Here is a 14,273-nt window from a genome sequence, read left to right as displayed (position 1 = left end):
CTGCTGCAGCTGGTGTGACGAGGAGAGAGGAGAGAAAAAGGGAGAGAGAGACCAGTGGGAGGCCTGTGTGGCTGACCAGTGGGTCCAGGTGCGGACGGGGCGGACGAGAAGCGTCCGCTCGACCGCAAAGGCGGATCAAATTTGGGCTCGGGATGGGGCAAAGCGGACAGAAGCGGACGTCTTTTTATGGATGGGGTTGCGCGTTGGGCCGCTTCATTTGTCCGTTTAGACTCAAACGGACAGACCCGGACGTTTTGGGGTCGCGGGGTGGAGATGGCCTGAGGAACAGCACCACACACGCACAGAGAGAGATGCAGGCGAGGAGACACACCCGTCGCATCACCCCCACTTGGCCGGGTAGGCGTGCGTGCCGATGGATGTTCCTGTCCTGGCCTGGAGCTGGAGGACGCACGCCCCGCCCCCGCCCGCCGCACCATCATCATCCATCCGCCAACGAACGATATCACGCACGCACGCACGCACGCACGGGAGACACGCAAACTCAACTCCCCCGTGACCAGGTCATCGCGATCGTCCGTCCTCTTTCGCAACGCAAACGGAATCTTTCTCTAATGTGTCACGTGGCAAATCTCCCCGGCCACACACCTAATGGGTCGCCGACGCGCGATGCACGCACTCACGCTCTCCTCTCCTCCGGACCGGACCGGTCCAGATAAACGGAGCGAAAAAGCGGCGGGATAAAAAGGAGAGCCGGCCGGCCGGCCAGCTCTAGGGACAAAAGAAAGAAGAAAGCCTATAAAGGCACAGCGTGCAAGGAGCTCGAGGCACCCACGCCACGCCCGCGCTGCCTGCCTGCCCGCTTGGTAACAGAGCCAAGGTGCCATTTCGTGACCTCTCTCTCTCTCTCTCTATCCCTAGCTAGCTATCCGCCTCCACTTGGCCATTTCCCACATCCTGCTTCCGGAGCTCACCATCATCGTCCCTTGCTGGCCTCAACTGCTCTTCTCACTCCATCTCCTGGTGAGTTTCTGTGTTAGTTGTAGCTTTTGGTTTTCTGTTTTGGTTTGCTTCGCCAAGAGTAAAGTATGTTTCTGTTCTGTTGCTTGCCAATTTAAGAGGTTACAGCTTCTTCTTTTCTTGCCTCAAATGGTTTTAACACGAGCTAGGCAGCTAGCTGATATGATTGTTTGACATGATCCCTGACTTGACTGCTTCGAGTATTTCCTCCAGCGAATGCACGCTCGCTAGTCATTCTTCTGTCTCTAGCCACCAGCTGTTTCCGTATCCTTCATGTTTACTTCCTTCCTTGTTGTCTTGTCTAGTCGCGCAAAACCTTCTGTCTTCCTCGCTAGAAAGTAGAAACGGGTTGATTTCATCTCAAGTTCCCGGTTCCCCTTGCTCTCTTCCGCACGTTCGCTTTGACCTCAACATACGCTTCCCCTTGGTCTCGCACTTTTAGCTAGGCTAAGTTGAGTGTACAACTGAACTTGTCTCCTCTCATATCATTGACATCAATTCTTACTAATATTATTCTACTAGCTGGTGTAGCATTTGGAGTCTCGGAGACCTTGAATTGGCTCGCCAAGAACAAGTCCTATGGAAGAAAGCTCCATGAAAAGAGAAGCCATGCCCCGACTCCTGGATCTCATCCCAGACGAGAAAGAATGGAGTCTGAGAGGAGGAGCACCAGGGCAGGCAAGATCGAAAAACACAGGCTTCGGGAGCGACGAGGACGAGAAACTGGAGCTGAAGCTTGGCCTTCCAGGCCTCGTAGAGGAGGAGCCAGCGGCCAGCTCAAGGGAGAACAACAGGGTGCATCAGGAGAGCCCGGCCCTCTCCCTCGGGTACCCCCCTAGACACTCCACGACCATCACCACGACCACCACCGGAGCAAAGAGGGGATTCCTGGACACGGTTGAGGCCAAAGCACAAGGTAACAAACAGCTTTTCGGTGCATCTCTTGTGCTTTTGTGCTTGGAACATGGTAACGGCAGGTTTGAAGCAGTGAACTAAACATACTCTTTGCTCTATTGTTTTAAGGTTATGAGAAGGAGCAGAAGCAGCAGGCGAGGGCAGCAGCATGTGGGAAGGAACTGGCAGTGGAGGAAAATACAGCTGCCCCTCCTGCTACACCTGCGCGCAACATCGGCAACAGACCGCAGGCGCGGGGAAGGTAATTATACCCCTGCATGGTGCCTTTGCTATCTTTTCTGCTCTCATCAACGAACTACACCTGCGTTTGATTTCATATTTCATTCGAGGATTGTTCCTCCATGATCATCCGACTACATAAGAACTAAAACGTGTCTATATACATCCGATTCAGAAAAAAAAAAGAATATCTTACATTTATGAACAGAGGGAGTAGTTTACAGTGGCGTAAGGTCAGTTCTTCTTAGTTGGTCAACATGAGGCTCTAATAAGGCTCAAAGCTTTCCTTTCCAAAAGCTTGCTTTACTTTATATTAGTTTTTTGTTTAAAGATGGTTGCCTTTTTTGCTCAAGTCTGTAGGCACTGTATTATTTTGCTGTTCTTTACAGTTTCTGTCTTGTGGCGCTTACCTTTGGATTATTAACATTATAGTAAAGTAGTAGTGGTGTGCGTGTGCGTGTGTGTGTGTGTGTGTATTTTGGTAACAAGTGCAGTGCAAATAGAAAAGGTGAATATTAGAGTGACCATAAATATTAAGCTTATTTCGTCCAATAAAACTAGCATGCAAGTATTTATTTGGCTGGCCTTTCACAGAAGAACTCACCGTGCTCTAATCTGATACAGAGGGGCTGCAGCTCCAGTGGTCGGCTGGCCTCCAATCCGGTCATTCAGGAGAAACCTTGCAAGCACTAGTGCATCCAAACAGCCCCCTGAACCGCAAATCGGTGAAGCCAATGCCAAGGCCGTTCTTGACTGCAAGAAAAGCCCTCTTGTAAAAATCAACATGGATGGGATCCCCATTGGAAGGAAAGTTGATCTTGCAGCATGTGACAGCTACGAGAGACTTTCATTGGCTGTCAAAGATCTCTTCCACGGGTTTCTTCAAGGTACGAATTAACAATAATCCAAATAAAATAAGTGCTTTGATTTAGTTTCAAACTGTCAATTCATATCAAAACTAGGTTGACATCTTCGTTTTTATTACAACTTACATATGACCATGTTGCAGTGCAAAGGGACCCGTCTAAGGTTGAACGTACACAGCAAGGAGCAGATGAAAATATATTTTCGCGGTTGCTAGACGGGTCCGGTGAATATACTCTAGTTTACGAAGACAGTGAAGGAGACAGGATGCTGGTTGGGGATGTCCCTTGGAAGTAAGCTTGATTGTTCCATCATATACAGTTTTCCAAAATTATTTGTGTTAAGCTCCTCGACACCATCTAAACTGCTTGTACATAATAACTACTGCAGTGTGTTTGTCTCGACCGCTAAAAGGCTGAGGGTTCTGAGAAGCTCAGAGCTTTCCCATGGTCTGGTAAGTGGCAGCTGCACTTTTCTGTTAATCTGTGCCGATATCAGGTAATCCCTCATTCCCTCCGTCCCAAAAATAAATAAGTGTCTTAACTTTGTACTAACTTTAGTACAAAGTTGTACTAAGCTTGAGACACTTATTTTGAGACGGAGGGAGTACATGTTTGGATTGCCCAAACTGAGCCACAGCTGACTCTTTCAAATTCTGTTTTTTTCCTTTCGTTTCAGATTGGAGCTACTCCTGAGAGAACAGCACATGGCTGAAATGGTGACACCTTTTCAACCATTTGAAATGTTGCTCACTGAAGCCGGAAACTAAATGAACTCCTAACAAGCAGGGGAATGTCTCCTTTGTTACTGGTCGGGAAGACCTAAATCCTGTGGTCAGTTCGGAGATCGTTGTCCTTTTTGAGGATTAGTAGTTCAGTACCCTTTTTTTTTTGCTTGTAGTGAGATGAATTAGCATACCGCAGATGCATGGAGATATCCTGCCTATTTTGTAAATTAGGCTACCTTGTATTTAACGCTATAGTTCTTGATTCAGTTACACAGATTCGGTGCCTACTTTCTCTGACAAAATTTGTAACCTGACATGCAAATCTGTTCAGGACAAAAGAGGACCAGCACCTGGCCTGTCCTGATAGCATCACACCACCGAACGATATATATGGATTAGCAACTTCATGTGGAATATGCTATTAGAAGTTCAGGATACAAAAAGGCTGAAGGGTCCACTCTCTGAGTTGTTAATTCGATATTATCTTTCCAACCACACCCTTTTCTAAATTTGTGGTCACGAAAACCATGAGAAAGGTTTGACCAAACCATAAAATGGCCGAAAGTAAAACATGTGCTGATGCCTTCATACTGGCTGGGCATCAAACTACCAATTGCCCCTCTGTGCCAATAGTGGCTAGATCGTGACTACACACAGGAGGGGCAACCTTTTCATCCGTTTCCTCCTTGTGATGCTAAGAATCAACAGTATGCACTGTTTTTATGCGAGTACTTGTTCTAGGTGCGCTAGTGATTATACCCATCTGATAGCACCACTTGCCAAACCTAGAAGTTATCCCAATACTGCACTGGTGATATATCACAAGGCTCTTGACAAAGTCAAGATTAAAAACAGGTGGCATTGGTTCTTTCTGGATGACAGAAACTGCACACTGGCTTCAACTTGCCAACTTGATCCTATCACTTTTAGAGCGGATTTTAGCAACGTCCCACAATACAGAAGCCAAACTGACGAAAGCAAATTGAAATACTTATATACAGTACAGTACAGTACAGTACCAAGAAAAGCCCATGCAACTAGATTGTACAATAGACACCAATAGGAGGACATTTGTGTTTGGCCGTTACGAGGCATACCTTATAATAGTACGTGCATACTTGTTCCTCCTTCAGTGTGCAGGATGTTGCCAATGAAACAACTACAATGCAGGCGGGTCAGCTGTTTCGACAGATGACTAACACCTGTATGTGTGTCGACATAAATCTGTATAATGAAGCATACAAGCACCAAACAAGCTTACAGGTCAGCTGATGGTAAAGGAGACCGAGAGGAGAAAAGCTTTTGTGGTACAGGGGATATTCACCTTGATGCTCACAACTTTGAAATTGCGGACAAAGAAAGGGTCTTTGTCACTGGACCATCGCTAAATTCCAGACAGTAGGAAAAGTAGCAGAGGTTCGGTGGATTTATCAAAGAATCTTAGCCCTTTCGTAATGTCTTTACCAGACATCTTTATCCCCGTTGTGTTGTGCACTCATGTGTTGCCACTTGCAGTGTACAAATGTATATTTTACTAATATGGACTAAAAAACGGTAGCGCTTTTGCAAGCACGGTGTTTTTGGTGTCGGTGAAAGCCAGAAAAGGTGATAAGATAATGCAGAATGACAAAGCCAACCTCGTTTCAAGCACCCAACTGTGAATTTTCTATTCCACTACGCCACTACTAGTTGTTTACTTCTCTATACTCCCTCCGATCCATATTACTATACATCCGTATCTAGACAAATCTAAGACAAGTAGTAATATGGATCGGAGGGAGTACTTAAAATCAACCTGCCAATCAAAGAGACTACAAAAGTGTAAAGGCGCACATGTAACTGAGGACACCAGCAGTTTCACATGTTGGGAGCCCATGAGCAAGACATGTCTTGTAATGTGCACGCTAATTCCCAGTGCTACAGTCACAAACTCGCAATGGGACATGTGCACATCCCATAGACGCACCTTCAGCCCATAAGGGGCTCATGCATCAAAAGAGTCTGTAGCAGTTCGGGAAGAATGTTCTACAATATCGATTCACCTCCTGTATCAACACTAACTAATCACATATTCAAGTGTATGGGTTCACAGTTCCACACATGTGAGCTGCAGCTGACTGGATCATGTGTCGATACGTGCATTGCTATGATGTTATCATCATCATTCATCAAAAGATACTAGATGGCACATCGACTATTCAGGTGGATGGATCAAATAAGAGAACAAACATAGAGCAGCAATCAGATAACCAAAGAATATGTACTCTATCCGAAGGCAGGGAATGGACGCACCAGGAATGTGCAGCACGAAGGCGCCTAGCATGGATTCACCTAACATCTTACTTCAAAATTGCAGGTAGTAGCTATTCAAAGAACAAATAAATCAACAAAGCACCTCTCTGAGTAAAAAGGTACAGTGATCCAATTATTGTGTTGCATCAAGAACAGGACCACATAATTCTTTTAAAAGAAAATGGCGAAAAGTAATACCATTATATTAAAAGGAAAGGTCAAGTACAGTTCAAAACCACATCACCACACCTTGCAGGCTCCATTCCTGAATGTGACACATAGTTCATAAAGTAGGATCAGGGTGCAGTAAAGTAGACAATGCTTGATATAGTTTCTTAAACCATACTACTTAAAAAAGCTCCCAAGCCTTACTTGCGTTTGTCCGACACAAGGCAGCAATAGGTACCCACTTTATTCATGTGCACTGACATGTGGAATATTCCCATATATTATTTGTAATGGGTTGTCCAGTTTCAGATATATATTAGGTTTCTGTTTCTTGTTCTTGTCTCTTCTTCTCTCTAGTCAAGTATGATTTGGTCAGGAATATTATAAAAACAAGTTCTTTATGATCTATCAGATCAAACCCCAGTAATTGACAGTTGACACTTCAGCTATGTTCTTCTTTTGAGAAGAAAACAATGTAGTTGCCGTGCATTAGTACACCTTCATGTGTCATATGAATGGACAGCCTGCTTCTAAAATATTCCAAAACAAATGTAGCTAATGTTTACCAAAAGAACACTGTTACTAGAACGGGTCACTACAACAAAATGAAGCCGCCCCAGTGCATGAATGTATATGAAGAGATGTAAACTAGGGTCAGATACTATATTTTAGTCTTTATTGAACAGACCAGCTATTCCCTGAAATGACAGTGAAGTCGAAAGCGTGCTAGTAGTAGCCTTCTTTCAAACGGCCGTGATAATCTTTTTTAACTGTACACTGTAGAGCCACGCCTCCTCTTTATTCCAAGTCAAAGAATATTACTGGGGTTTATAGACAATAGCAACAGGATAAAGAAATACAAACCTAAGGGGGGAGGAAGGAAATCCATCTAAGCAACATATCCTTGTGTTTCACTTTGATCCTATGAGCCAAAAGAGAAATATCATGAATAAAACCACTCCTCCACTTGACAAAGGTAGGTCTTTCATTGCCGAAGATTTTAGCGTTTAGAATTAGCCAGATATTCCACCAGGCCAGAAACACCACTTCACTGAAGAAAGGTTGATCAAAACCTCTCTTAGCTTGCATGGCAATGTAACTCATGTCCTGCAGTCCTGGACAAAAGGACAAGTAATCTGCAAATAAGCCCATACTCTAGAGCTATAGTCAGTTAGTTACATTGGAAGAACAAATGGTTTCTGTCTTCCCTGGCCCCTGAGGAGCAGAGCTCACAATGCATATCCCTCAGTGACCTTCCAATTCCTCCTCTGAAGCATGTCTCTAGTATTCAACCAATCCATGATGATCAACCAGGCAAACACCTTGATCTTTAGGATACAGCAACTTCTCCAGATCCATGTAAGCAAAGGGTTGTAGACCAAAGACTTGTGCAGAAAATTATAATAACTTCTAGCCCTGTATATTCGATCGCCTTCCTTCCAATGCCAAACATCCTTCTGCCCTCTATCAAAATGATGCACCTCCAGCCTTACATAGTCTGGAACTCAGAATGAGCTTGATGTGAAAGAGGAAGGTGGGAAAGAACAGAACTATCCACACAATCCAGGACATCAGGAAGAGAAGCACTATCAGCGAGGGCATGAGAGAATAACCTAGGGGAGGTGAAGATTCATAGGCAGAATTGATCCACCACACTGCCAACTGTCATTCCAAAAAAGAATAGAATCCCCCCATATTGGCCTGAACCCAAGTGACAGTCCGAAAATCATCCATCAATTTGGAGATATCTCTCCACCAATAAGAATCGCAGAGGGCAGTAGCATGAGGTACTATACCATGACAGTAAGAATTCCAATTAATTGTACCCAGGGGATATCAAGTTTGTTATAGAACTTGTTGACATGTTTCAACAGCAGAGCATCACTTTGAATACGTGGGTTGAGGATCAAACCTCCTTTCGACTTGGGGCGACAGACTAACTCCCAAGCAGCCAGAGATGGCTTTGGATCCTGACGATTTTTCCTCCGATGGCACTGTCTCTGAATTCTCTCGAGCTGTTTCAAGATCCCAGGAGGGAGCTGGAGGCTGCAAAAATAATAAATTGGCATGGATGACAAAACAGAGTTCAGCAGTTGCAAACAGCCACCCTGAGCCAGAAAGGAAGGACTAGCAATGAGCTTATGTTCAGATCAGCAGTCCTAGGTCTGGCAGTACTCACTGGCAGACTCAAATATGTGAACAGAATTTCCCCCAACTGACAACCAAAAACATCTGTTAAACGAGCAGCCTCTGACTAATCCAGATTTATGGGCACCAAAGAAGATTTATGATAGTTTACTTTAACTTCCTAACCTGTAATGCTGTTGAAATCAAAATGCAGCTTAAAATTAATACTTTAGACAGCAACAAGGACACGAAGCATATATCCAAAGAGAAAACATGAGCCGGTAAATGGTCAAACTGAATCCCGGTGGTTCTGCTGAACATTCTGTTTCATCTCATTTTTCTCTAGTTCATAGCTTTCAACTTGTACTCCTGTAGTAATAAACTAATAAATAAATCCACAGTTCTTCCAAAATGATATGAAACAATAGTCATACTCTTGTGACACAGTACCTCCCGGCACTCACCTAGAAGACTGGTTAATGCCAAATTTTCCATCAATGCTAATCTTGTGATTCTCAACTGTAATTACAGAGTGTCGAACTAATATGTCACTAAAGGTTGGTTGGAGCAACTAAGAATTGCATATTTGAGCTTCATCCTACATAAATTGGTTGTCAAGTATAAAGACTGAATGATTGAGATTGTTGAATACCTGCGGCATATATTATGAAGAAACTGAAGATGACTTTGAATATCTTTCATGAGCCCTTCAGCATAATTAGAACACTCAACTCTAAATCATCTCCTACAACTTTCAAGTGTCAGTTTGTCACTTCAGCCAACTATTGACCGCTTTGGATATTTAGGTTTGCACTGAATCTTTGCTGGTCCTGTATCCATTAGATAGCAGTATAGCATAGCTAAACACTCAGTGACTGGGTACAATCTTTCTTGATAATAAACTAATACAGAATGAAGTGACCGAGGAGCTGAATTATCCCATTTGCATACTTATCTCCAGAGATAATAGAAAGAAGAAGTATTTCAATACCACATCTATAATTCACCAAAAATAACTTTACTGAATGAACCTGAGCTGGAAATGGAGGCTTAATTCAATATTATACAACATGCTATGCAATGGACAGCCATGCATATACTACATAAATGTTTGTCCAATCGCCTAAACAGACCAAGAGTTGTGTCCATCTGCATGGTAACCATAACATGTCAAAGAACTATAGTCATCCCCAATTAATTGGTCCGCTGTTGAAGATTGATATCCTTCCAGGGATTACTATTAACGGTCAGTCGGTCAGTTTAGTTTACTAAATACTCCCTCCGTTCCTAAATATAAGTCTTTTTAGACATTTCAAATGGACCACAACATACGGATGTATGTAGACATATTTTAGAGTATAGATTCACTCATTTTGCTTCATATGTAGTCACTTGTTGGAATCTCTAAAAAGACTTATATTTAGGAACGGAGGGAGTATACTACAATAAACTGGGATTAACAGACTAATCAGAAAAAAATTCTGGATACCACTGAAACAGCTGGAAGTGTTCAATTAAGTAAGGTCATTTATCAGTTCACCAAAGAAGCAGAAAGTTTGTTGCTACGGTTCAAAACTGCAAATGCAATTGCACATGTGTTGTCTCAGTTGACTAGTACTACCTCCGTCCTGGTTTATTGGTCCCCTTCGTATTTTGTGCCAAATTTTTACTAGAGATTTAACTAACAAAATATTAATGCATTTTATATTTGAACATAGTTTCAAATGATATAATTTTTTATGACATGCATTATTATTTTGTTAGTGAAATCTGAGGTCAAAATTTGACAAAAAATACGAAGGGGACCAATAAACCAGGACGGAGGTAGTACTACCTAATCATATACGGATATACCAACATATAAATAGCTTTGATGGCTCAAGGTACATTACATTGCAATTGGAATTTTCAACACTCGACAGGATCGGTGATCAAGTCTGAAAGCAAATGATGATACAGTGATATGAACTTTAACAATCAAGCAGAATATTTCACCTCTGAGCAGAGAGATGTTTCAGACTTCCAATGACACAACAAACAGCTTGTTATATGTAAGTAAATACGATAACAACAGAATGATGGTCTTGCAGTAGCCATCCTCTTTTAATGTGTGTTCCAGATTACACCAAAATAACTAAGTGATATGATGGTGTCAATATATGCTCGGGAATCATGTATCTGCAATTGACAGGTCCAGGGGCTGTTTTGTTCCTGCACACAATTTGCCACACCTAACTTAGGCTCGCCACTGTTTTTCAGGTGTGTGTTTGGTTTCTAGCTACTGTGTTTTCTTCTAAAAAACATTCCTAGCTACTGTGACTTGCCACACTTTTTTATCCATACGGCCCATACATCATAGACATTTTTGCCACACTTCTGCGGCAAACCACAAATTAACTAGGGTTAGCTGTGGCATGGTTAGCCTTGAAACAAACATGCCTATTATATTAACGCAGCATAGAATCTGACTCAGCCTGATGAAATAAGCCATTTCTCAAAGAAGTTGCCCTCACACCTATGCAATAAATTATTAGTCAAACCAGCAAATTCAAAGCATGCAACAGAAACAAAAGTCCATCCTTAATGGAAGTACAAGAAAACAAATATTAGTAACTATGGTATGGATGAAACATGGAACATCCTTACACAGGAGAGATGCTAGGCTTCTCAGTTACAGGGTGGACATTCTTTCCAGCCAGATGATAAAGCAAAACTCCTGCTGCCACACTAACATTTAAGCTCTCTACTGCAAGGAATGATTTCATATCTTGATTACCTGAATAATTATCACCTTCTTCCCCTATATCTGCATCTGTGGCATCTATTTCTTCTTCTACAACAAATCCATCAGCATTACCAGCAATTTTGACCAAATGTGTGCAGGAGCGCTCAACCAGGGGCCTCAGACCGGTGCCTTCACTGCCCAACACCAGAATTGTTGGCTCCCCTGTGGTAACTTCAGAGAGAGGTATAGCTTTTGGAGCGACGGTACCACCAAGAACTCGCCACCCATTTTCAGCTGATGAAGACAGAAACTGCATCATATTCCTACACGAAAGCAGCTCAATCAACTCAAGCGAGCCTGCACTAGCTTTGCTCACTACTCCACTTAATGGAGCAGAGTTCTTAGCGCACAAGACAACACCCTCCGCACCAAAGAAGTAGGCTGATCTAATTATGGCTCCCAAATTCTGAGGGTCCATAACCTCATCCAAAGCTATCCAGACTGGTGCCTTGCCACCATGAACCCTGACTCGTTCCAACTCCTTAGTATTCACCATTTCCAAGGGTGATGCATCAAGCACCAGACCTTGATGTGGACGGTTATCCACCACCATGTTGAGGTCATGCTTTGACGCCTCAATAACTTTAAGCCCAATAGTCTCTGCCATCAGCAGCACCTTCTCAATCCCCCTTTTGTCCTTCTTCTTCTTGTTGCTCCTGCTCAAATCCATTCCTTCCTGTGTGTACAATGCATAAAACTCCCTCCTCCCAGCCGTGAGAGCAGCAAGTACCGGCCCAACGCCGTAAACCCCCTCCCCAACCATCTTTGGCACTGTCGATTCCCCTACCTCCTTCCATGTCTTCCTGCCCCGGTCCTCTTGCTTGTTCCACCGCCTTACATCTGGCTGGTTGAACCTCTCCCCTCTAAACCTCTCACCACGATCCTCTTGCTTGTTCCACCGCCTCACATCCGGCTTATCAAACCTCTCACCACGGTCCTCTTGCTTGTTCCACCGCCTCACATCCGGCTTGTCAAACCTCTCACCACGGTCCTCTTGCTTGTTCCACCGCCTCACATCCGGCTTTTCAAACCTCTCACCACGGTCACGGGACCCTTCATCCCTTGCCACATTGCGCCGGAACTTATCCTTAATCCGCCCCCACTTGGGATTGTCAATTGGTTCATTCTCCTCCCCTCCAATTCCCCCCTCCTTGTATGAAACGCTATCTTCCAATGTCTCTACTCGCGCACTTTGGTCGCCTTTAGAGAAGAACTTATCAGCGGAGCTCTCCCACGAGGAGGAGCGTCCGGCGCTAGCGCTTGCGGTGGGGACGCCGCTATCGACGCTCCCCGCTGCTAGCCAAGGGAGCGACCTCCCGCCGCCGCCGACCGAATCAGAACCATCTGGTGCAGTTGAGAACGAGACCCTATGTCCCAGGCCGAAGCGCGAGGGATCTCGCGGCGTAGTCGCCGCCCTAGTGCTCGCACGGGTGGCGGACGGACGAAGCGCAGGTGAGGAGGTAGCGGACTTAGAGAAGTACCCGGCGCGGAGGAGACCGGCGAGGAGGGCGCGGCGAGGCGAAGACGCTCCCGCGAGGAGCGGTATGGGCTGGGACTTGGAGAGGCCGGAGTGGAGCATGGCGCGGCGGCGGAGCGTAGGGTTTTGATTTGGGATGTGGGGTTTTGGGCGGCGCGCGGCCCTCGCTCGACGAAATGCTTCGGTGAGGATGACGCGCTGAGATGAGAAAGGGGCAGGTTTTGGCGAGCCACCCTACAGTTTACCATTATTAATTTGTCAACTGGATCCTTATTTAGGGCCATCGAGCAAATTTATTTTGTGCATTTGTCACATGTCTCAGGAACCCCCCACAATATGTATTCTTATCCCTGAATAGCCCTTTTTAAGTATTATAAGCACACCACTTACCCCTCAAAGAGGTGCCGAATCGTTACTATCTGTATTAGACATGCCAAACAGTTTGACACAATTTTAAAAAGCCATATGTGGGTATAAGTTTTTGGAGAGGTTGGTGAAGCAACTTGCTTAGAAAAGGGTCATTTAGAGGAAATGATATCCACAATATTTCTTGAGCGCGGATCGGCCTACTCGACAACTAATGGTTGCAAGATATGTTGGTATTGGAGTTACTTTTCATGCAAGGATGGAGCCCACTTAAATTGTGGTTGTTGTGAATACGCTCATATCATGAAATGATAGCTTCAAGCAATTGCATTCAACTTCGTGCAAGTCCTGAAATTCATAAATGAAAAGTTTCATCTTCAAGTAACTACAATCAACTCTACAGCTCTAGACAACTCCACATGCCAACTCTTACTTAAGTCCATAGATTCCACACCCCAATATTGCACCTGTCAGCAACGCTATCGTTATATGTATGCGGTATTGTTGCAATATTTTCTCTCATGACCCTGCCAAAAATCACGGTGACATTTAAACATACCACACGAAACCAAAATCCTCGGCACGCCACAAATACACATTCGTCGCAACAAAAAAAAAGAGCGGGTCGCAAGACAAGTGACATGAAAGACAAGCACGTGCAACAAATCAACATGGACAACAACGGATAAATACATTTGCAAGATAAAAAAGTCAACCATGCGCAGCAGATGTCCAGAATAGTTGCCACATATGGCTCATCTGTATATAACAACCACCATAAAAACTTGCAGCTTGTCGAAACACCATATGCAACATCAAAAATCTCGATTTCATTAACCTTACATTTGACGCATCAGCCTTCGCACATATGGGATTGCCAAAGCCTAGTTGAAACCGGTTCGGGTGACCCCGAACCCATACTCCTTCTAACTCACCCCTAGCTTGGCAATGTGTCACTGTAGGATCAAGGGATATATCTAGAGGGAGTTGAATAGACCTGTTATAAAAAAATCCAATTTTAGTTGCGAACTTTTAAGCTTACTATTGCAAGTTTGCAGCAGGAAACTTACAAAAAACATAAGAGCATGGGAAAAAATGCAAACGCAATTGATGTGTAGTCGATATCTGCAAGAGCAAGGGGCTGAAGGAGCAGACCACTCCTCTCTCTGAATTTGAGGACAAACCCTAAATTTGATCATGACGAAATCTATTCTTGGCCACATTTCATACCGTTTTCACACAAAGTACTCGTTAATGTGTTGCTTATACGCCCATTATTGTCCCCCATACATGGTTGTCTTTCCTCCTCAAGAAAAGTCTTCTTCCTCCTCCCGCCGATGTGTTGCCGTTGGTCC

General features: G+C 44.2%; 2 protein-coding genes across 7 annotated transcripts; one reads left to right on the top strand and one right to left on the bottom strand.

Moving 5' to 3' along the window:
- The first annotated feature begins 683 nt into the window (after positions 1–683).
- LOC119276850 (auxin-responsive protein IAA6-like) lies at positions 684–4,146 on the top strand. 4 transcript variants are annotated; one of them, XM_037558022.1, is made up of 7 exons: positions 684–838; positions 1,510–1,894; positions 2,002–2,134; positions 2,737–2,999; positions 3,122–3,269; positions 3,367–3,430; positions 3,655–4,146. In XM_037558022.1, the coding sequence occupies exons 2-7, from the start codon at positions 1,558–1,560 to the stop codon at positions 3,688–3,690; spliced, it is 981 nt and encodes a 326-aa protein (XP_037413919.1). In that variant the 5' UTR covers positions 684–838; positions 1,510–1,557; the 3' UTR covers positions 3,691–4,146. The 4 variants fall into 4 exon arrangements, with proteins under 4 accessions (XP_037413919.1, XP_037413917.1, XP_037413916.1 ...); XM_037558020.1 differs by having other exon boundaries at positions 704–838; positions 1,501–1,894; XM_037558019.1 differs by lacking the exon at positions 684–838 and adding an exon at positions 845–981.
- Positions 4,147–10,813: 6,667 nt separating this feature from the next.
- Positions 10,814–12,757, bottom strand: LOC119276849 (uncharacterized tRNA/rRNA methyltransferase slr0955-like). 3 transcript variants are annotated; one of them, XM_037558017.1, is made up of 2 exons: positions 12,053–12,757; positions 10,814–11,998 (listed from the first exon to the last, which is right to left on the bottom strand). In XM_037558017.1, exons 1-2 carry the CDS (start codon positions 12,652–12,654, stop codon positions 10,933–10,935), a joined length of 1,668 nt encoding a protein of 555 aa, XP_037413914.1. In that variant the 5' UTR covers positions 12,655–12,757; the 3' UTR covers positions 10,814–10,932. The 3 variants fall into 3 exon arrangements, with proteins under 3 accessions (XP_037413914.1, XP_037413913.1, XP_037413912.1); XM_037558016.1 differs by having other exon boundaries at positions 10,814–11,944; positions 11,999–12,756; XM_037558015.1 differs by having other exon boundaries at positions 10,814–12,754.
- Positions 12,758–14,273: the final 1,516 nt, after the last annotated feature.

This window comes from Triticum dicoccoides, chromosome 3B, assembly GCF_002162155.2.
Source record: "Triticum dicoccoides isolate Atlit2015 ecotype Zavitan chromosome 3B, WEW_v2.0, whole genome shotgun sequence".
Classification (NCBI taxonomy): Eukaryota; Viridiplantae; Streptophyta; class Magnoliopsida; order Poales; family Poaceae; genus Triticum; species Triticum dicoccoides.
This window is presented reverse-complemented; position numbering and strand designations above follow the sequence as displayed.